Source organism: Carassius carassius, chromosome 29, assembly GCF_963082965.1.
Source record: "Carassius carassius chromosome 29, fCarCar2.1, whole genome shotgun sequence".
In the NCBI taxonomy this organism is placed as follows: Eukaryota; Metazoa; Chordata; class Actinopteri; order Cypriniformes; family Cyprinidae; genus Carassius; species Carassius carassius.
In genome coordinates this window covers 28,805,889-28,829,946 of record NC_081783.1, presented here as the reverse complement: position 1 = coordinate 28,829,946, position 24,058 = coordinate 28,805,889, and the positions used below count along the sequence as shown (strand labels likewise).

Here is a 24,058-nt window from a genome sequence, read left to right as displayed (position 1 = left end):
AATATCATAGTCTCTATTAGAGATCCTAATTCACTGTTAATTTCAGTGAAAGAAAAAAAGTATAATGTACTTATTCTTTTTTTTAATGTTTAAAATCTCAACTTCAATAACACGGCTAATAAGTATCTCCGATTTCAAGGACAGATTCTTGTTTTATTCTATTTAAATCCATTTTGGTTGAAACTTTTAAAGTAAATGTGTGTATATAATGGATGTATTTTCAGTTATCAATTAAAATGTACTCGAAAAAAATGAACTACACAGAAACCAAACTAAACTCTTAAAACACCCACCGCACCAATTAAACGGTAAGTGTGGATCCAGCGTGATACCAAACACTCGTTCACCAGTGCTCTTGTGTTTCAGGAATCCAGGCACGACAAAGAGAAATCCGAAAAGAAGAGAGACAGCACTGGCGCTAAAGAAGAGAAGAAACAATATCCTTTGATGCCTTAAACACCAACGGCTGCGTGTAGAGATGGAAAGAAGCCATGCTCTTTGTATAGAAATCAACTTTACACAAACTCAGCTCACTGCTGCAGCAAATCAACGCAGTTTTTCCTTAACATTCATCACCCATAAATCAGAAAAGCACAGATAGTGCATGCTGACACTCAAGGTGAGCGCTAATGCAGAGGAAGTGCTTTTGTTTATTACTCATTTCTTAAGACTCAAGAAATGGGTCAGTGAATTTGAAAAAGAGCGTTTAATTAGAGGAAATTGAGGGTAATTGATTTGCAATGTGCTTTTGGCTAATGCAGAAGTTTCCTCTTCTGCTGCAGGACTCCTCATCCCAGCTCTCTCAAGCATGTCAGCGTCTTCATCCCTTCTCCTATCAACGTCTGGAGAGACGACTCCCTCGCACACTTGCATCCAAACTTCTGTTGTTTTGCCTAGAAATGTTGCCGCTTGTATTTTAATCTGCCATTTTTATTGTGATATTTTCAGTACTTCACTGAAAGTTTGTTTCCTTTAAATATTTAGCACAATGTGCTTCTTGCATCACAAACAGATTCAGGGTGAATTGGTGTCGCTCTCCAATGCTTGCGTTTTTATGACCTCGCTTATTACCTTCTTTTCCGTTTTCTTCGTTTCTTTACATGATAAGAAAACTCTGGTTTCCTGAATACTAGCTTAGTGTTTTTTTTTCTTTTTAATTGACACGTGATATTTCGACTAGGTGTTTGAAGCCGTATAAATGCTCTAATTTGTATATTATGTATACAGAAATAAAATGGTTCAATGTAATAAGACATTTCCTGTTACTTTCATTTCAAATGTACGCCTCCGGGTTTCCTTAGTGTGTTCAATCACGTTTTTAAAAGATTTGTATAAAGAATGGCAAGCTGGATTTCTCCGTAAATAAGTGGACTAAAAAGGAAACCATTCATGACTTTCTAAAGTGCTTCATGGAGTTTTTATCTGGCAGAATCTACAAAGTGTATGCTTTTTTTCTAAATAAAATAGTTTTCTTAGTGTATCATGTCTCTTGTGTTTGTTTTTATTTGAAGCTTTGGGATTTTGCATAACCAACTACCAGAATTTATTGCACCACTTTGCAAAGGTTCCTCTCAAGTTATCACTGGTGAAGATAGATATCAGTGCTCCTCTGAGCAACTATTGTTATACTATCAGATGCAGAAGAGACATTTATCAGATCGACATTTACAGAAAACATGAAAAGTATTTGGACACGGGTCACACTTCAAAATCTCTGCGTGCCATTGTGTCGGGTACAAAATATTAATCTGCTTGCACCTGCAACAAATGATGCTAGAGCTTTTGGAGCATTTAAAACTCTTAAGTCATTTGATGACATTTGTCAAGTTTAGAATTAATGATATTGACATTTATGTAGATTAGTTCAGTTTTACTGTTACAGTTGTTACATCTAAATGTCAGGTGGATCTGAAGTAGTCTGCATTGGTCTATGACCAGTGTTCAGGAAAGGGAACACTTCAGTTTAAGGTGTCCTTATTTACCACAGTAAATTAATATGTATTTGGCCTTGTATCTGTATATAATCTATATCTGTAGATCACCATTGTGTTTCGTCAGCTGTAGTTACTTAAAGTCCCTAATATTAAATGATTGTGCTGAAATTTAGCATGGCTTAATTGTCTAAATGTATATGGAAATATTTTGTTAAGATATAAACATCTGTATTATCTAATACATTTTATAGTGAATATACTCCCAGTTCACAATTTTGAATCGCAAAAAAGAAAATCTCATTTAAGAAACAAAAATGAGGCTGTGCTTTTCCGAGTGAAGTCACTGCTAAAGGCCGTGTATTTAATAGTGAGTTCAAACTCTTTTCCAGGTCTATTACGAAGATTGTCATAATTATGCTCTATTATCTAGAGACTATTATCCAACATGAAATGAGCTTGTTTTAACACATTAGAGATGGCACCGGCTCTTCTTGACTTGATCTGACTGCGGAATTTTTAATTCATTCCAAAAAAAAAAAGGTTTAATTCAATAACCAAAAGACAATACATTTCCTTCATGAAAAAAACAAACAAAACAAAAAGAAAAACAGTAAATCTTGTTGTGTTTTTCTCAGTTTGTACATGTGGTGTTGACTCCATTTTTTCAATATATTACAACGTTTTCCCAAAGGAGAAGCTCCTCTTTTGACTTTGTCAGGACTGTAGAAGGTTGTGTGTTGGTACAGAGTGTCATTCTTTAAGAAGCAGATGCTTTCTTTGTATTCCGCGTCATCTCCGCACTAATGCATTGGTGTTTTGAGGATCACTGATTAATAAAAAAAAGCCCCCACACATGCTTCAATACATTTTTTTTGTTTGTTTTTTATTTACAAAATGTATTAAAATTCTTTGTACAAGGCCTCACTATGGGGGCTCGGGGAACGACAGCCACGCATGCACGTCTTACATCAGCCGGCCGCCCGGTCACGTCCTCTGGGCTGAAGTGCAGTTTTACAGGTCGAGATACGAAAGCTGAAACCCACTTTCTACCGACCTTCTAGAAACTAATGGAAGTCGCAGGGCTTTACTTGGCAATCACAAGTTTTCGCATGCAGATAGAAAATTTGGGAATTCAGTCACTCGCTTGGGAATTCTTCACTAGAAATGTACACATCTGTTTTCCACGTTTGTAGTCTTTTAAAAGCTTTTCGTTATAAAACTATCTGTCCATGGTCACGGGATGGGCCGCATCATCGGTCCCGTGGAGTCACAGTTGGTTTTCCTTCTCTCCAACACAAAAATGTCACAGCAAATGTAAATGTGCTAGCTTCCCGTTAGCTCCTTTTATAAATCTATTGTAAATGTTATTAATCCTAGTCTCATTTGCTAAATAATTCACCAAACACTAATAATGCTTGTCAAATAAAACTAAACCTCAAAGCTCGACTTGTGCGAATTATATTCGGAAAACCGTGAGGTAATCAAATACTACATCGTAAAAGCCATGTCCTTTTGTGAGTTGCGGTTTATCTACATTAATGTGATCTGATTTATAGCTTCAGTTTCTTGTACAGTATGCTGTGATAACTACAAAATCGTGGAAGTTTGTCTGTAAGTACTGTACGTGTGTATGAGTGTGTGCGAATTAATTAAACCGTGTGGCGGTTTTTGGTTTCTTGAAGCTCACGTGTGAGACGTGAAACACCATTATTGAAGGTCAAATGGGGTTTATAGCTTCTGAACTTCTGAGAAATATAGATCAGACTAAAGAAAAGCACACGATATATTACTGACAAGATCCTGATCTGGAATTGAAACGATCCATAATCTGATAAATGAATACACCGATGGAACGAGTGTGAAAGCAAATTTACAGTATTACAAGCGTTCGCTCGACCACCGGGTCCCACAAAGTCTAGAGAAGACGTCTCGAGTCAGATCGGCTCAATCGGTGTGCTGAGATCGCAAGTGATGGCTTTATTTCTCGCTGTCCATGGAGTTCTTATTTCACAGATATGATGATGATGGCATTCCGTGGGTTTTATGTGATTGGAGCGATGCGATGCTTCTGCCGTGAGTTGGCATCAGTGTGATACTCTGAATATTCCATAAGGCACTGAAGAAATCGATTCCAATTCTTGCGGCGGTCCGTGCGGGCCGTGGTCTTGTGTGAGCGTGCTGTGTCGGCTGGAGATGATGTGTATGGAGAGAGTGGGCGACCCCTGCTGAAGATCCAGCCGTGTCTGTGAGGTGTCACACCACGCTGCCTGACTGCCGCTCTGCACACACACACACACACACACACACACATCAGAGAGTACCGAGCAGTGGGAAAACTGTTTGTTTCTACCTTGTGTTATCATCTATCTGTTCAGCTGCTGTGATAAATCGTTAAACATTTTAAATGCAACATGTTTAGAGGAACATTCAGCAATAGTGTAAGTGAAAAATCGATAATGTATTTATTTGATATATTACAACACAGAATTCTGCCAAGAACACATCCTGGTCATATTTCACACCAGAGTCTAAAGAGAGACATGTTGTGCATAGAAGAAAGCACCTCACACAATTCTCATTACTTTGAGGTGAAAATATTAAAATATACAATACTGTTATGAATTCTGGGATCAGTTAATTATTTTATATATATATATATATATATATATATATATATATTTTTTTTTTTTTTTTTTTTTTTTTAATTTATTCAGTAGAAATACACTCAGTTAAAACATGATAATAATGACTTCCATAAATGTTGTTCTTTTGAACTTTCTATTCATCAAAGAATGTTTTTTATCATGGTTTCTACAAAGTACAACTGTTTTCAAAAGTGATGATAAAGGGGAAAAAAGTGTTAATTGAGCACCAAATCAACAAATTGCAAATACGAAGTATTAGATTAATGGCTGCTGAAAATGTTTACTTTGCTTCACAGGAATAAATGGCATTTTAAAATGCATTCAAATAATAATAATAATAAAAAAAACAGTTCATTGTAATATTGTAATATGTTATCAACTTTTTTTCTTCTGTATATTTAATTAGATAAATGTAGCCTTTGTAAGTATAAGATACTGTGACTAGTATGGATTCACAATTTTTTTATGCATTTTTTCCCCCCTGTATTTATGAATAAAACAAAACCAATCATTTTGTCTGGACAAGATGAATTCAAGTGCTTCTGAAAATAATGCCACAATGCAAAACATATTAGTAGCTCTGAAATTTGCTTTGCGTTCCGAATACAGTTTGTCTTTCTCTTGGTTTTAGAGTGAAATATGACCAAGATTTGTTTCACAGAGATTTATGTGAAGAAAAAAAGTGTCCAAATATGCTCTGATTCCATATAATTCAATACTTTAGAGGACAATAATAACGGGTCTGTTCCTGTCCCATCCCTGCTGTATTAGTTTGTTTTTTCCCAAATATGGGCCAAATGATACACATGTAGTACATGGATATCAGACTATTTTCTGCCAGAGTACAAATATTAACAAAAAGTGTTTCGTAGCGCAGTCTAACTGATGCAACCATCTGAAAACAAGCCAGCGTTTGGAAAAAAATCAGCCGAAATGCTGCTGCACTTCTCCATTGATTCGATTATCTGGAATTAATGACAAACACAATCTCCGGCTTTGATTCACACACACACACACACACAGACACAGAGTCAGTGTAGAGGCATTACCGTTAGATCTTAACGCTCTCTGTTCCGTACACGTTGTATCCTTCTCGGTACGTGGCAAAGTTTTGGGTGTTGGCTGGCGGGGCTGGCTTAAAGTTTTGGGCGTTCTTTTCGAGTTTCAACCGTTTGGCTTCTGCACGTGACTTGTAACAGAACTCTATCAAAGCCACCATCATGGCCAGCCCTAGTCCACCAACCAGAATATAGAAGACGCCAGCAACATTGCTCAGGCTCAGTGCACTTGTCTTGTCCTAAGAGAAGCGAGGGACATAGTTAGTATATCTTGCAGTGGCAATCCTGACACAAAACACACTATCCTGCACGACTCCTCACATGTTCTATCAAGCAGGACTACTGGCTATAAATTACATTTCTACCGCTAGCAGAGGAATCTAAATTCCAATGGAGAGAAAATATCCATCTATGTCTACAGTTCTAGCTCAGTGTCATTTAAAGACAAATGAGTCAATTAGGACCATAACTGGTGAATGTAGATGGTTTCTCTAACCTGATCTTCTCATTGGCTTCTTCATGTATCTGAGGAAGCTGGTCAGTTACATACAGGTCAGACCTCTAACTTAATAACCTTACTGCCTTTCCATCCTTTAACCTTTCATATCAAAATTCATATTTTGACATATTTTCTACACCAGAGTACTGAATTTAAGAACCATTCTGCTGCAGTTTACCCCCCAAACTTGTCCATTAAAAATTTGTCCATTAGTATTACACTATTTGCCGCTTATATGGAGCTCGTTTTACACAGCCACGGTTTAACTGCTGCAGTTTTACTCTTCAGCTCTGTTTATTGCTACAAATTAACCATCGCCTTTGCTTTATAAACAAGATTAGTCAACCTCTGCTCGTCTAATGAAACTTGCGCTGAAACGGTTTGTCACGATGAGAAAAGACTTTTGCGGTTAACGTCACAAGAGGTTCGATAAATGAACGGTCCTTTTTTGTCACGTCAAAGACAAATAAGTAACAACACTAATACATCAAATTTTAAATTGGAAGTTTGGTGAGTAAGAACTGTAGCATAATGGTTATTGAGTCAAGTGAAAATAAGCAAGAAAGACAATTGGTATACAAATAAGAATCTAACTCTTGATCAATTTGCACGTTTAACTAATTCCCCATTCGATTTATCATTACGGTTTTATTTGAGGGCATTCATTGGAAGAACTACTAGAATAAACAACAACAGAAAGATATGTCTCAAAAGTGATCATTGGAAACGATGGGGAATCGTGCAAAACTCTAGGCCACGCGTCCTTATTGTTTCCTTATGTGTGGCCGCAAGTTATTAATTCTACTATAATACATGAGTTAAATCAAGATATGGACTATTGGTCTGTTCCTTGCATATGAACAATATGTCAAAATGCACTTTTTGGAATCAGTACAAAAGACCTGCAGCGACTGACCTTACTTCCCGAGTCCTTGGTTCCACATTCACCCTTATCGTACCACCATTTGTTTTTCAGCTTGGCTAAGATGCCTTGTTCACTGAGTTTCAATACTGCAAGGTTTACAGGAGTTCTTCACGTGGGAAATAACATAAATAACATTATATTATGTTATTTTATGTTATTCAAGTCTTAACTACTTCATACTTTACAAAGCGATAAAGCAGGGCTCCTGGCCATAATCAACACACATGTGGCAGGCATTCTGACTAGTACCTTCCATTCACCATGGCTAAGCTAGTGTGCCAGGACCTACCCGTATCGCTTTGAGTAATCGGCATACACTGTTAAGAGAAGAACAGGCAGGTTTCTGCGTGGCTATAAAAGCAGAGAAGCGTCTTGGTTAATTTGAGCATCTGAGAATGTGGATCTCCACTGGAACCCTCGACTGACTGACAGACCAACGAAAATTACCAGTAGTATTTTGCTCAGGCTGAGGAGAGCTGGCGTTAGGGCTCAGGCGGAGAGTACAAAGAAACCAAACAGGCAAACACACATAAACAAGACCGTACACAGATGAGTCAAAGCATTTGGAAAGTAAAACACTGTGTTACCTGGGTGCTGGAGTTAACTGAACTGGTGACTAGTCGCGCTATGTAAAAGGCTACTGTTGCTAAACGGCAGCCGCGGGTACTCTAAATGACATTAGCTTTAGCGGCTAATGAAACAGTGACTATGCTGTGATCTACTTGTGATCACCACATCAATCTACTTGATGTGGTGGCCATTGCAATGTTATTCATTAAAGTCAACATGAAATTAACATATTTTTCATAATATACATGCATACATTATTGCTCGAGACTCTCCAAAAGAAGCAATACTGCACAATACTCCAAAGAAAAATATAGTCGGTTCAATTCAAAATTGCACTGCTGACTGCTGTTTCCTTGTAATTACTTGTGTGAAATTTACTAGCAACTGCTATGCAATCAGTTCTTGTTAACAGAAAAAGTTCTATTTTTTTTTCTTGAAGAATATCACATTTACCTGCAAGTCAAGTGGGTTGTGATTATCATTCCATGTTGACTTTAAGTCTGTTGCTAGAGAACACAATTTTTCTAAAATGCAATGTAAACCTCTAAAATTAAATTTTGTTTTTTTACTATAATAGAAAGCCGTGCCATCACTCGTCTAGACATAATTAGTCGCTTAAATGTTCTTTACATTTCTCATGGCTGCTGCTGATTTAGCTATGCGGTCCTAACATTTCTTTTAGCTTGGGGAGAGACATTGATTAACAATGTAATTATCCTCAGAGCGTTTGGAGCGAATGAAGTGGGAAACCTATCAGCAGCGAGGATGGCAGCGGGCTGCCAGGGGCCGAGAGGAGAACGGGTTGTGTGACTCATGATGTCTGTTTGTCGCAGGTGGCTTAATGTGGATTTCTGTCCTGTTTTTCTCTCCTTTCGTTGTGTTTTTCCACAGCTGGCTGGGTCCTCGCTGCATTAGATCATTAGAGCTAGCCCATCCACTGCATGTCGACTAATGGGGGCTTCAAATCACTGCAAACTGCAAAAACAGAGAGCTGGAACAAAGAAGGTGATTATGAAAGCTCACATAACCTTTCACCTTCATCCGCAGGCAGAGGGCACAATGCTTTTGTTTGTCCTGAAAAACCCGCTCCCTAACAACTAGTACAGATGTTATTAGAGAGGCCCCATTTTCAGGAAATAGGAAACTATGTAAAAAACAAACAAAACAATTAAAGTCAACATGAAATCAAAACTGGCCTTATGTTCTGGCTGAATACACATTTGTGTTTCGTTAGTGTATGGTATTCTTAAAAAAAGGTAATCTTTGATCAAAATATAATGACTTGCTCATCCTCAAAAACAGCTTTTGCTTTTGATTTGTCACCAAGGCTATACTAGCTATGTGGACATTTTTATGCCTCTTTCAAACCCAGGCTCATTGGGAAAATATACTTTTGGCAACCTTTTATGATTACATTGCTTCTTGCAGTTTTGCGACACTTTAAAACATGTTCAGTTTTATCCAAAACAGATGAGCATGAGTCTAGCAACGCTTACAAAAATTACGGCTGATGTATGTATCAGAAATGAAATGTCTGCTGAATGGCGCTAAACGATTAAAGTTCTATCGCGTTTGTGATTAATGAAGCACTTACACTAAACCTGAACCTAAACCTAACCAATAGTCTTAACTGATACTGAATTAGTTTATGACTTACGCACTTTTTTTCCACCGATGTCATAACTTAGTATTGTACATGAAAATAAGTCTCCCCCATGATAATAATTTGTGTGAAAATGAATAAAAGTTGGTGTTTTATTGCTAGTGTTCATTTCAGCTGGAAACCGCAGTGAACTGTATGTATAGGTAAATTTTTAGGAGCATGTCTTTTTAATAAGCCTGAATTGTCTTTTTCTGTTCTGTGTGATGTAAAATTTCTAAAATCTTAGTACGCATTAGTCAGTGCAGTAATCTAATATAAAAATTATAATAGCAAAAATTGCGAATACCTTCCATCAGTGTTTTCTAATCGATCATTCAACAACAATCCTTACAAAATTACGGAACATGCCATTTCATGTTGACTTTAAATCGAATGAAAAATCTTCTCCAAAAATGAGATTAAACAACCTAAAATCTAGTTTATTTTAAGTGGAGAAAAAGCTAGCATTTACAATCCTAAATGTTATGCAAATGCAGACTGAAGTATTATGGTGGAGTGCAAGAAATGTCAGATAAATTGAAATGCTTTTAGTGGTTTCATAAATCCTTTCACATGTCGAGAAAACGGATGCTCTGTATTGCATTTATTATACAAACTACATCTGTGCTCTACTTTGGCAAATTTTAAGGTCCTGAAAATGAGGCTTTTAACACTGTAGACTTTTAAGTCTGGGATGCACATGAAAAAGCACTGTTAGCCCCATCAGGTGTGTCCCCATTTTTGGCTATTATTCTCAAAACAAACAACAAGAACAGTTCCATATAAAAAAAGTGATTTTGCCCTTCTGTATGATGTGAATTGACCTGGAAAGTCTAAGGATAGCACATCAGTTAATCTTCACTTCCACATGAATACAAAATAAGGGCTGGACTGGGCCCAACACGTCCCACATATGCCCTGCTGTGTGGGTTAGCATTAGACAAATAGGCAGGATCAAATGAAGTGAAGGATTTCTGATCCTGTGCTCAGATTGGTGTGGAGATGGGAATGCTCATGTATGTGGACTATTCTTAGCCACTCGAGCTTCAGATCAGATCAGAGTTTGTGTCAGTGTTTTACCAGTCTGTTATCGGACATTAAAGTTTTTGGATGTTACAATGATTTGTCCTCTCGTACTTCTCCTAAAAAGTGTAACACTTAAAACACTGGTCTGGTTCACACGCTTCTACTTTAACTTCAGGAATAAATGGTGGAAAGTTGTTGCTATTCTATCTGAGGAAAGGAAAACTAACTAGGAAGACTGGGTGATTGTCCGTGGACAGCTGCCTAGCAGAAGCAAAGCGAGAAGGCAATCTCTAGTCTCTCTTTACTGTCTGCCAGGCGGATGCTTTCTCCGATTCCTAAAACACTAACACTTTACCAGTCTCAGAGCTAATATCGCTAATGAACTAACGTAGCTCCAGCTGCTAACCAAAAAGCATCGCTAACGTGTGTGAATGCTACGCTAAAGTGAAGAGTGTAAAAAACAAAACCGTCTTCTCCTCAGTAGGACAAAATCATACTGGTCATTTTCTCTCCTCCGTTAGCCAAGTCAGGGTTCTGGTTTAGCTCTCAGATAATGTGGGGTCACTGAAAGGATGCATGATTTTTTTGTAGGTTGTTTTTGGCTCGGTTCAGGGATAACAGGCTTGCCGATTACTCTGTACTATGGTACCCGATTTCGGTGACATTGAGGCTGACCTTGGAGTCACCTCCCCCGCTGCCGCACTCTCCCTTGTCGTACCACCATTTGTTTTTCAATTTGTCCAACAGGCCTTGCTCATTCAGTTTTAAAACTGCCAGGTTAACAGCATTTCTTGAAACAATAAAACATAACTTGTAAGAAAATGCACAAGTCTGTGAGCAATCTACTGCATTAGCATAGTAGTAGTAATGGTAACGTTACTTAATATGGTGAGCTACTACTACTGAGAGTCAATTATAGCAGTAATCAGAATGGTTGAAAGAGCACAATTTGGTTAAGAATTTCACGAATATAAAGGTAAGAGACGCTCAGAGCAAAGAAAGTGTTAAATATTCAAGGTGGCATGGAGGGTTACGCTGTTTCAAATTGAAGTGTGCGGGATGGGGACATTGTCATTGAGAAGAAAAGTAACAACAACAAACATCATGCAATTAACATTCGTCACAAGTGACAGCGCAGCTTTTACAGGCTAAATTGAAAAACCGTTGAACTGTTAAATTAAAAGTGACAACACGACAGTCAGGAAGGACAGTCACACGAGACATGAGAGAAAGATCGAAGGACAAAAAGACAGCAGAGAGATGGGAAGGGACACAGACGCACACTCTCTCTCACACACATACACACACACACACGCACGCATACACGCATGTGAAATGGTTTCTTAAATTAGCCACAGATAAGTCTCGAAATGATACAAATCTGGAAAAGAAGATAAACATTTAAAGAAGAGATAATTGATCAGAAGCATCATTGTGAATCAAATAACATTCATAATGCATTATACCTTTACCTCTTTGTCAGAATAGGGGGATTGGGGGAGGGGTGGGGGGGGGGAGGAAATGACAACACAGGACATCAGGGTAGGTGGAATACTATAACAACATGGAGAATATTGTTATATTATTCCACCCACCTTAATGCTGAGCCTTTGGGGGTGGCCACACCATAGCCCTTAGAGTCCAGATTGCCGCCCACTTTCATGGTGTCGCAGGGCTTCCTCTGCTCAATGTATTCGTTCATGGTGGATTCGAGAAGAAAGGCGAATTTGCCCTTCGACTTTCGTACCCGTGCCACCCCATCTGGCGTGGTCTTGGCGAAGACGGAAGGCTCGGCCGATTTCATGTACGACCACATTTTTTCGTACACTGCTATTTTTGAACGCTGTGCAATGGAGACAAGAAAAACAGACATACAGCCGTATATAGTTATTCATGAAGTGCACAAAGATTGCATTTACACATCACGTCTTATGTAACTTAAAGGGGTCATCGGATGCCCATTTTCCACAAGCTGATATCATTCTTTAGGGTAAATGACAACTGCTATGTTCATTATTACATCCTACAACAGAACACCTCAGTCGCTTAGGAGTCATTCTTGTCTTCATCTGCTCCAGTGGTGAAACAATGGTGGACTGATGACAGTCACTCAGGGGGCGGGTCTAAGGGAAGAAGCCAGTCCAGTCTGTACTGAAACACCACTGTCAAACAAACTATCGTGGGAGGGGCCTGTCTGTGTGATGTCACATCAGGCATCTGAGATCGGCTCGATTTGAGAAAGGGGAAATGCTTTAACGAAATGATATTTTACAGCAATCTTTCCTTAGAAAGCCATGTTTCTAGCATTTGTAAAACTGCATTTTTCCATCTAAAAAATATATCAAAATTACGGCCTATGCTCTCAATGTTAAATTCAGAAATGTTAATCCATGCATTTATGACCTCAAGGTTAGATTATTGTAATGCTTTATTGGGTGGTTGTTCTGCACGCTTAGTAAACAAACTACAGCTAGTCCAAAATGCAGCAGCAAGAGTTCTTACTAGAACCAGGAAGTATGACCATATTAGCCCGGTCCTGTCAACACTGCACTGGCTCCCTATCAAGCATCGCATAGATTTTAAAATATTGCTTATTACTTATAAAGCCCTGAATGGTTTAGCACCTCAGTATTTGAATGAGCTCCTTTTACATTATAATCCTCTACGTCCGCTACGTTCTCAAAACTCAGGCAATTTGATAATACCTAGAATATCAAAATCAACTGCGGGCGGCAGATCCTTTTCCTATTTGGCGCCCAAACTCTGGAATAACCTACCTAACATTGTTCGGGAGGCAGACACACTCTTGCAGTTTAAATCTAGATTAAGGACCAATCTCTTTAACCTGGCTTACACTTAAAACACTAATGTCCTTCTAATATCCATATCCGTTAAAGGATGTTTAGGCTGCATTAATTAGGTAAACCTGATCCGGTAACACTTCCCATAACACCCTATGTACTTGCTTCATCGTTAGAAGAATGCCATCTATGCTAATATAAGTCTGTTTCTCTCTTGTTCCGAGGTCACCATAGCCACCAGATCCAGTCTGTATCCAGATCAGAGGGTCACTGCAGTCACCCGGATCCAGTACGTATCCAGACCAGATGGTGGATCAGCACCTAGAAAGGACCTCTACTGCACTGAAAGACAGCGGAGACCAGGACAACTAGAGCCCCAGATACAGATCCCCTGTAAAGACCTTGTCTCAGAGGAGCACCAGGACAAGACCACAGGAAACAGATGATTCTTCTGCACAATCTGACTTTGCTGCAGCCTGGAATTGAACTACTGGTTTCGTCTGGTCAGAGGAGAACTGGCCCCCCAACTGAGCCTGGTTTCTCCCAAGGTTTTTTTCTCCATTCTGTCACCGATGGAGTTTCGGTTCCTTGCCACTGTCGCCTCTGGCTTGCTTAGTTGGGGTCACTTCATCTACAGCGATATCGTTGACTTGATTGCAAATAAATGCACAGACACTATTTAACTGAACAGAGATGACATCACTGAATTCAATGATGAACTGCCTTTAACTATCATTTTGCATTATTTGTACACTGTTTTCCTAATGAATGTTGTTCAGTTGCTTTGACGCAATTTATTTTGTTTAAAGCGCTATATAAATAAAGGTGACTTGACTTGACTTAAAGAGATAAAAAAAAAATAATAATAAAAAAAAAACACTGGATTTTTATCATTACAGGGAGGTTGTGTACACACACTGCCAACACACATTTCAGTTCAAACTACTTGTAAAAGTGAATTTGCATCCGATGACCACTTTAAAAATAGATAATAAACACCAAAATTATACAGAATACAGACATCATGTAATTAGTTCACAATTAGACTGCAGAGTATGTAATACACCGAGTCGTCGATTAGTTCTACCACTGTTCAATGCTTTATACACCAGGGTTGGGAAAGTTTATTTTAACTAGCTAGAATCCATGACACCATTCTCCGAATGACTCATGGAGACGACAAGCATCATGCATTACTTTTAAAATTAATACATTACAATATTGCACTATTTAATAATAATAATAATAATAATAATAAAAAATGTAATGAAAAGTTTAATGAGTGGGTATTTGACTATAGTTCACTACTGTGAAAACAGGTGAGTGTCTATATACTACATCGAGAAAAAAAAATAAAAATAAAAAAATAAATAAAAATAATAATAATACAAAAAATAAATAACAATTTTAAAAACACTGACCAAATGTTTGGCTTACAAAGACATATGTTTGTTTTTTACTAACTAACACTCTCTGCCAGCCATATCTGATTATGCTCACTAACTAGTCCACTCTTTTTTTCTGAAACAAACTGTTAGTTATATTTAAATAAAAAATTAAAAAGTAGTTTAAGTTGGAGCCAAAAACCTCCTGGGCAGTGCTCTGATATACAGTACAGGTGCCGATTCCATTCCAATGAAGACATAAAGAGTCAAAAATATAACTTAAAAGTAGTTTAGTAGCAATCAAACAGATGGGTCTGTTTTTAAAGTAGTAGAGTTTCAAATAGTCAGTGCTGAACTGAAGGTACAAAATCTGCAGAATTATTTAATGTATCAAGGGGAACATAAATAATGACAGCATATGTCAACTGCATCAGCGAAAAGTCACAGTGGTTTGCTTCCAGAACACCAAGATGAACAGATGGACACTTTATAGGATGGTTGCTAAATGACACTATAATAGAGCCTTAAAGATCACCAAAGAACCAAAGAAGTTTATGGCAGGGCTGTTATTCAGAAAGCACTTGTGTTCAGACATGAGGAAACACACATCTGGTGAATGGAGAAGTAAATCTGGCAGCTGAAAGAAAATTGTCCAATGGCATTTCTTACATCTGGACTGGTTTATGTTTGAATGAAGTCAAAGGAGGCTTTCAGCACTGTTGTATCTGTCGGTAACTGTCAAATGTGATTGGGGATGTGTGAAATTATCACGGGAATCATTATATCAAATGATTTTTGTGTGTATATATATATACCAGCTGGAGAATATGAGGCTGTTTTTACTGCAGCACTCTATATTACAAGTCTATTCCCTCATGATATTCCCATATTCCCCCAAACACACATCTACACTATATAATAAAGACTAAGATGGCCTTCTTCATCATTAGGTATAATCACTGAACTCTTATGTCTTGCATGGCTGACAAATGCATTCAACACTACCATTTTAGAAAGGGGAGAAAAGATCCAAATTATGGAGTCACACTTATGGGACGTTCAAATTTACATCTTCAGATATTTGTATTTGTTCTGTACAAAACAGTCTATTTTTAATTCAGTATATCTAAAGAAGAATCAGAAGAAACACGAGTCAAATTCAGGTCATAGCCGGGAACTCCAATGACATGAAAATATACTGGGTTTTTGTTATACAAGTGCTGTTAACTGTGTATCACGATGACAACTAAACACAAAGCCCACGGCGTCCACATTACTGTTTCTATTAATAATGGATAAATCACTATCCGTAATTAAAGTGCTATCAAGTGAAACTGCATGAAAAGCGGTTTTACTGCATCAAGGTCGATAAACAACTCCATTAACATTAACATACCTCGAAAAATGTTATATATGGTGCAACTGACAGAGAATAGCTGACCACTCAGTATTTAGATCACTAATAACACATTTTACTATTAACACAATAAATATTGTATGAGTAGGATATCAATAGTGGTCATCTATGAAACATTTATGAAGACCATACTTCACTCATTGCAAGTTCTGAGTCAAGTCGAAGATGTCAAAAAGACGATTTCACATTAATGCATGACAAAACTATTGCTGCATCCCAACCATCTATTCTAATAGTATTCAAGATGATAATTATTGCTCCTTAAATCATAGTACACTGAAAACAGTGTGTCAAGGGTGCGGGATGTGTCCCAAAACTGTCTTCCTACTCAGAAGTATATACTGTCCCATGGGTGTTATCTAACCTGAATATAGTATCTTATCTTTTTTTTTTTCTTTTTTCATGGTAATACCATATTGTTATTTATTTATTTTTATATATTTTTACCACGGAAGTACCATTGTATTCATTGATGTCCCTTGAGTACACCTCAGCATATATTTTTTAAGAGTACTTATTATGAAAATAACGTACTTTATACTGTACTTGTGCGAACCAAATGTAAATGTTTTCGGACACTTGCATGTCATTTGAAATTAAATGAAAATGTATTATAGTTTAAATTGATATGAAATTAAATTAGTTGAACTGAAGAGCACTATGAAGATTTGAAGTACACCTCTACATATAATTTCATAATTCTGTTGACTTTGAAATATGGTTAACGTGTACTGAAAAGCATTTATGGTAAAAACATTTATTACAAAAACTTGACATATGTATTGTATTTAATTTGCTATTATTACACATTACACAAATTACACATTTATTTGTAATTACACACAGCAACATAAATATATATGTATATATATATATATTTAGTATATTTTCATAGAAATAATATATTTTAAAATATATTTATGATAAATGTAATATGAAATAACACGAGTTCAATTTAAACTCCAGTACATGTGCTGACAAGTCATGAAATTGTGCTCTCTTTATTTCAAGTGGCCTTTTATTTAATATATATATATATATATGTATATAGCATATAGGAGGAGCATATAAATACCACTATATATCATAGTCCCCATATATTAGCAGTTTTGTCCCTTGATAAAAAATGCTTCACAGGATACAAACTCACGTGGTCAAACCCAAACTCTACTACCTCAACTATAATGGGAAGCATTTAAACATCCCTTCGAATTTAGACAATCCTACAATACCAATTTGGGTCAAAAGAGAGTTGTTGCTCTGAAACCATCTTCATTCTACTTCAATATGTCACTTCAGCTATTGAAGATGTGAGAATAACAACTGAGATAGAGGAGTAGAGGACAACTTTGCAAGTGACGTGAAGTGGAAAGCTGAACCGTTCTCTCTTCCCTTCAGTTTTGTCAAGCATTACCGGAGCCTACATTGTGCTGAGCTAGGGGTCATATCATTCAGCTCGCAAAATGAAAGAGTCACTGCACCGCAGACGTGCAGCCTGGCAAATAAACTTCACATTAGAGTAGCTTCGAATGGAAAAGAAAGTGTTTACCGCTGCTCTTTCTCTACGAGGCCATGAGGTGAGGAGCAATGCTTCTGAAGACTGTTAGCTCACGTTCGAGAAGACAGGTAGATGTTAGAGAGCAGAATTAAACAGCTCTCAGCATGACGACACAAGCTGCTGCTAGAGTCTGTTGTCACACATGCCACTGATGGGAGAAAATACTCAACAGTTTGAGGATCTTTTTTAGTACTTCAAAAAGCTTGAAGCCTTTCGGCTCTATAAGGTTCTTGGGTTGGTTATACTGTAGTTGTATGCTTCTGTAGATCAGTGGTTCTCTGCCATGTTCCTGGAGCCAAGCCTCTCAACACGGCACATTTGCATGTCTCTTTAATCAGACACACCTGACTCTGGTCATCAGCTCATCAGTAGAGACTCCAAGACCTCAAATATCCTGTCAGACAGAGGAGACAAGCAACTCTTGCGGTGGTCAGGAATCCAACGTTGTGCTCAGGAACCGCTGCTTTAAACATGAAAAAGTTTCCCACTGAAAAGGTATCAATTTATTCATTCAAAAAGAAATAAATATAGTCTTCAGAAACATCAATGTTTTACATGTCTAAAGCATATGAAGTCTGTTGCAGACGATTAAGTTTGTTTTGGTGAACCGGTTCAGACGCAAGATCATTTGCCTGAAGCTCTGGATTAAAGGTAATAATGTATTAACGTTCGTTTCACTTCACAAGCACTCAGTATATCATCAGGAGCCACGGGTATTTATTTAGTGTTATATAGTGTATGCTTAGACTCTCAGAGTGATGGCAGCTGCTGACTTGCATTTTATGAATCACCAAGGACTAAACTTTCCGCTAAAAATGTTTCTTTACTATACTACTCATTACAAACAGTCCTCTCCTGGCTCTAGTACAGCTCTTTGATCCAACATGTCCTCCAGCCAAGACACCTGCATAGGTCGTTTATGCAAATCCCGGTAACACTTAAAATACGGTTTCTTACTTACTACATAACTAATAAGGAATTATTGAAGAACTAACTGATGATTATTCATTAACACTTAACTCACTACTGTTAACTACTAAGGAAGATGTGTTAACTAATCAGTATGTAATATAATTGTATGATTATATTAAGTAACAGTTAGCTAATCAATAACTAATGAATTCTGTCATACCGACTGAAGAACTACTATTAATTATCTACTAGTTAGGTTTCAAGAAAAATAACTATGAAGTAATTACTAATGAACAGTTATACACAATTTCATTGAATTGTGACCCTTTCATATAAAAATTATTAGCAATAGTAGTAGTATGAAAATGCAATATTAATAAATGCAATACATTTTATAGAGGTTTTGCCTGTGTAGTACATTGTTTTGTGAGTGTGTTTTGTAAGAAATCAGCTTCCAACTTACCTTAGTTTTTATATTTTATATACATTATCATTAATTCAATTTCTTTATGTAAGTCAGGTATCCAATTTGTAATTAATAAAGAATTATAAAATAATTATGCGGGACTTATTTTGAAGCTGAAACATTGAGCCTATTCTAAAGTGAAAATATTGGGAACCCATTAGTAATTAATAAAGAATTATCAGATAATTCTGTAGGAATTACTTAGAACCTGAAACAGTATTCTAAAGTGAACCTATTAGTAAATAATAATAAACTACATCATTTTGACTAAAATCTGTTTATTTCAGATGAGAACATTTCTTAATACAGCATATTTGTATACTGTATACATGTATACTGCCCACATTTATTAACTAATTTAACATTTCATAATCAAAAGTTAATCATTTAGAAGCAAACAAAATCCATATTTCATTTCCATTATAAGCTAATAAGTGGGCTGTAACAAAGTTGCTACTGTAGTAGTACTTTGTACTTGTCCTTTTACTCAAGTAACTTTGAAAATGAACAGGCTACTTATAATTTCACTGGAGTAATATTTTATTGGGGTATCTGTACTTTTACTCAAGTACTTGATTTGTGGGACACAGCCTGATTATTATAGTGATTATTTATGTATAACTGTTCATTAGTAGTTACATCATAGTTTTTTTTTCTTGAACCTTAACTAGTAGATAAATAATAGTAGTTCTTCAGGAGGTATCACAGAATATATACATCATACAATTATGTTACATACTGATTAGTTAACACATCTTTCTTAGTAGTTAACAGTAGTGAGTTAAGTGAATAATCACCTGTTAGTTCTTCAATAATTCCTTATTAGTTATGCAGTAAGTAAGAAACAGTATTCTAAAGTGTTACCCAAATCCCAGAAATACGACCCATAAGAGCATATACTACTATTGCACCCCTCTCCGTGAGAATTAGAGAATCGGACTTTTAATCCAAAGGACGTGAGTTCGAGTCTCGGGCTGGCAGGAATTGTGGGGGGAGTGAATGTATCTCCACCCTCAATACCACGACTGAGGTGCCCTTTAGCAAGGCACCGAACCCCAAATGCTCACCGGGCGCCGCAGCATAAATGGCTGCCCACTGCTCCGGGTGTGTGTTCACAGTGTGTGTTCACTGCTGTGTGTGTGCACTTTAGATGGGTTAAATGCAGAGCATGAATTTCGAGTATGGGTCACCATATTTGGTTGTATGTCAAGACATTTTCACTTTCACCATTGGATCCCAGAGAACGCAAGAGGTCATAAAATGTATATGCATTGTAAATCAAGAGTTTGCATGATTTCTGTGAGGTTAGGTTTAGGGACGGGGTGAGGTGAGGTGTGGTCATTCATACGAATTGCTGTGAGATCGGGATGGAACATGTTAAAAGTAAATAAAAATTAGATGTAAATAAACACACATTTTGATTGGTAATGACAGTCATTCGTCATTTCTTGATGACAGAAGCGATACAACACTGTCATTATTTTTACGCTTGCTAGAGGCACTAAAGTTTCAAACGTAAATATAGGTCGAAATAAGGTGCTTGAACAAATGACCCATAGGGTTGTTATTTGTTGGAGGACAGTCTGCTTTAATCAGTGCATTAATCGATATACAGTATAGCTGTACAGTCCTGAGTAAACATATTCCACACATTGCAGGCTGCTTTCATCATACCGGTCTCTCAGTCTCTCCTCATATCTCTGTCCTCACCACAGAGCTTATTATGGTGCTGTTCACATCCACCTCCTATCAGCCGCACCATCTCACTCTCCACTAAAGCTTTACTTCTGAATCATTCGCTTTCCAGACAGAACATATTTCTCCTCACTGCCCGTTGCTTTTCTGCAGTAGCCTATACTGCTTGAGTTGTTACTCACCGGGAAGCTTTACTCCAAAAAGTATGTGTGAATGTCATTGCATTAGATAACAATCTATCAAAAAACATCTGCTTGGAGTTATTTTATTCAATAACTCACAACTGTAAGAAATATGTGCATCCCTAGAGTTTTTGCCCGGAGGTCCTGAAGGTTGCTTTTAATTTCCCAGCCAGGCATACTGTTCTGTATAATGTATACGGTTTAGTGTCCTGTGAAAATGTTTTCATGCTTTGGGGAAACATGCTGGATTCATCTTGCGGAGTTATGTGTGATATATAGGTTTGGATTAGAAATAGTGTTATGTGCTGTGAGACTTTCAATATTAATTTAGCATTCAATTGTTGTAATATGTATAAAAGTTTAAAGTATATGAAAGGAAACATTGCATGACTAACCGTGCTCTGGAATGGACAGACCACACGGAAAAGGTCAGGCTACAGACTGCTGTATTTTTTTAATGAGCCCAGCGGTCAGCTAGAGTGGTTTTAGGCTCACTAGCTCAGGCAAACACATGAACAAATCTGAACAAGCCAGCTTTGACCAGACTCAACCTGATAATAACTCATGCCCGATTAAAATGAAGAGGCAGAGGTGAAAATGAGAAATATAAGCAGAGGCAGATGCAGAAACAGAGATGGTGTTGACAAAACATCCATTATATGCAATATTGCACATCTTAAAGGAATGCTACAGAGATTCTGCCTGCTGTCATCTGACCATTTTTTTTTATGAATACAGTAATAAAGTACTTATAAATCATTTACAAACTAATAGTTTGTAATTCATAGATTATACATTGTGAATACCTTAATAGGTTATAAAAACAGTGAGTTATTTATTCATTCTCACTGTACTTCACAAATGTGTATTGTTTAATTGTAATTCAGAATGTTTTATTGTTCATTCTTTATAATCCATTGCCCCCCCCCCCCCTTATATGCTAACAGATGTATTCTAACAACTAGATCTCATCAGTATTTCTATGATTTTTTTCATAAAGTGTGGTTTGACCACATGTATAATTACTTAAATTGGCATAGAAATGAAAACATGCAATATTAATGTATTGACAGCATGTAAAACATAAATAATTTATGTATGAACAATGTATTAGTTAATATTTTAGAAAGACTTTCTGTTACTATAGTTAATGTTTAATAAAGCTAGGGTTAAAGCACTTAATTAATGGCAATATAGAACTCTTTGTGACCTAATCTAAAGTGACAACTAGTTATTCTTAAAAATGATTTACATCTCCTCTACTAATGATATACAGTAAATTATGTAACTTAACTGAAAGCATTTACATAACTCTTTACATGGGAGCTAATTTAGCAATAATTTATTGATTACAGATAATCAATAAAGGTCTCACTTTTTGTTTATAGTCTATTAAAGGAGCAGCTCACTTCCAGAATAAACATTTCCTGATAATTTACTCACCCCATCTCTTTCTTTCTTCAGTTGAAAAGAAATCAAGTTTTTTTGAGGAAATCATTCCAGGATTTTCCACAAATGCTCGTCTTGCACTAGCTCTGCGATGCGCATACATGTCTTCACGTATTGCGTTCTTCATCTGTGCGTTTTGGTTCAAAATAGAGTAGAGCAACTCTTCTTTTTGTAAAGAGTGTTAGACTTCCTTTGCTCGTTCGCTCTGTAAGCACTGGATCGATACATCCGTCAAAGTCACGTATGTGTAATTATGCAATGTTTGATGTCAAGCATTTGTGGTTAAAGTATATAAATTTGTATTTTCCTTAGATAATGACCTTGGCTGGGAATGTGTAGAGCTCTTTGACGTTGCACTGAAACTTCAATTTATACCTTCAACCCGCTGAGCACCATTGAAGTCCACTTCAATCTTGGGATGATTTCTTTTCGACTGAAGAAAGAAAGACATGAACATCTTGGATGACATGAGGGTGACTAAATTATAAGGAATTTTTCATTCTGGAAGCGAACTACTTTAATATATTAGCAACTACGACTGATAAACTGTATACTTATCATAAAGTGGTACCAAGTATCAACCGTAATGCAGTGGTGCCAAAAATGTCTCGGCAGTATACTTCTTTGTCGGTGTGTCCTTAGAAAATCAATGATCTAAATTAATAGCACAAAGAATCATCTCTTTCACACAGTTTGTTCAACAGATGAAACCAGAGTGGAACAGTAGCAGTATTGCACCTGTATTTCACAAGTATAAAACTACTGTAGTCAACAAAAGCTGGAGTTGTGTGCATATGAACGCCTGCAGTGTTTAATGGAGCGAGTGAGAGAATCAGCTGCTGTTCTTTACGTGAGAAACAGATGTGAGCACCTTGAGAAGATATTGATCAAGGATTACCTGTTATCCACCTTCACATAACACCGCCTGCACTCTTTCAATAAAACTGTTTGAGTTTCAGAGGAGAACAAATATATCTCAATGTCAGACAAATCATCTCCACTGTCAGTAGGACAAATCGAATGGCACTTGGCTGTTTGAGATTTTAACAAACTCTCCTTTGCTCTAAAACCTGTCAGTGAAGAATAGCATGATTGTTCAGTGCAGGAATAACCTGAGCCAACTCTCGCAGTCATTACAGATTCCTCAGGGCCAGAGGAATAGTGATAGTTTTAAATATATATACAGATTTTATGCAGCATATCTCCTTTTTAATAAATGCAATATTCCATCTTTTCAAGGAGACAGTTCTCTGTTAAATTTGACTGGACTCTTTTTCCCTTAAGATAAACCTGTATAAACCTGTTAAAGTTAACAAACAAATCATTTCATAAATTCAAATGTACTAGGAGAGATAAAAGTATATATTACATGACCATACAAAATTTTACATATTATCACAGGTGAAGAATTTTATTTATTTTATTATTATTTTTATAAGGTAGCATTTTGAGGACTAATTTTCACGGTGACTATTTTGCCTCAACAAACTAATTTGGTAAGTTAATATGTTAGTTGTCTGGTTTAGATATGATGTGGGATTAAATGATCATGCAGAGTAAGGCATTAATATGTGCTGTAGAAGTACGTATAAACAGTTAATATGCTAGTAATATGCATTTTAATAAGAAACTAGTTAATAGTGAGAACTGCTAAATACTGACACAATGTGCAAAGCCAAAAACACCAAAATACATTATAGACTAACAACTTTTAATATTTATTTCAAAATGTTACGTAAACTAAGCAAATGAATTAAGTAAATATATGCATATATGGGAAGGAAATAATAAACTTGGGGTTTGTGTCAAAGATGATGACATATGTCTTGTTCCATGTTGTGGATGATTTGAAACATCCAGCTGTTCTCTACCATATGGCTCTAATTAAACTGGA

The 24,058-nt window shown here is 36.8% G+C and overlaps 2 protein-coding genes across 6 annotated transcripts in view; one reads left to right on the top strand and one right to left on the bottom strand.

Moving 5' to 3' along the window:
- LOC132110004 (THO complex subunit 2-like) overlaps positions 1-1,480 on the top strand; it is a 71,390-nt gene extending 69,910 nt beyond the window's left edge. For 2 of the 3 annotated variants that reach the window (XM_059516533.1, XM_059516531.1), the window contains exons 37-39: positions 367-437; positions 577-619; positions 762-1,480. In XM_059516533.1, coding sequence (XP_059372516.1) covers positions 367-437; positions 577-601 — 96 coding nt within the window. In that variant the 3' untranslated portion in view covers positions 602-619; positions 762-1,480. The remainder of the gene's footprint in view (positions 1-366; positions 438-576; positions 620-761) is intronic. The other variant, XM_059516532.1, reaches the window with a different exon arrangement.
- Positions 1,481-2,791: 1,311 nt separating this feature from the next.
- LOC132110002 (glutamate receptor 3) overlaps positions 2,792-24,058 on the bottom strand; it is a 143,667-nt gene continuing 122,400 nt past the window's right edge. Inside the window, exons 13-16 of one of the 3 annotated variants that reach the window (XM_059516530.1) lie at positions 11,895-12,142; positions 10,975-11,089; positions 5,629-5,876; positions 2,792-4,213 (exon numbers count right to left, since the gene is read on the bottom strand). In XM_059516530.1, coding sequence (XP_059372513.1) covers positions 5,631-5,876; positions 10,975-11,089; positions 11,895-12,142 — 609 coding nt within the window. In that variant the 3' untranslated portion in view covers positions 2,792-4,213; positions 5,629-5,630. Of the gene's footprint in view, positions 4,214-5,628; positions 5,877-7,052; positions 7,168-10,974; positions 11,090-11,894; positions 12,143-24,058 lie in introns of those variants that run through there. The other 2 variants (XM_059516529.1, XR_009424574.1) reach the window with 2 other exon arrangements.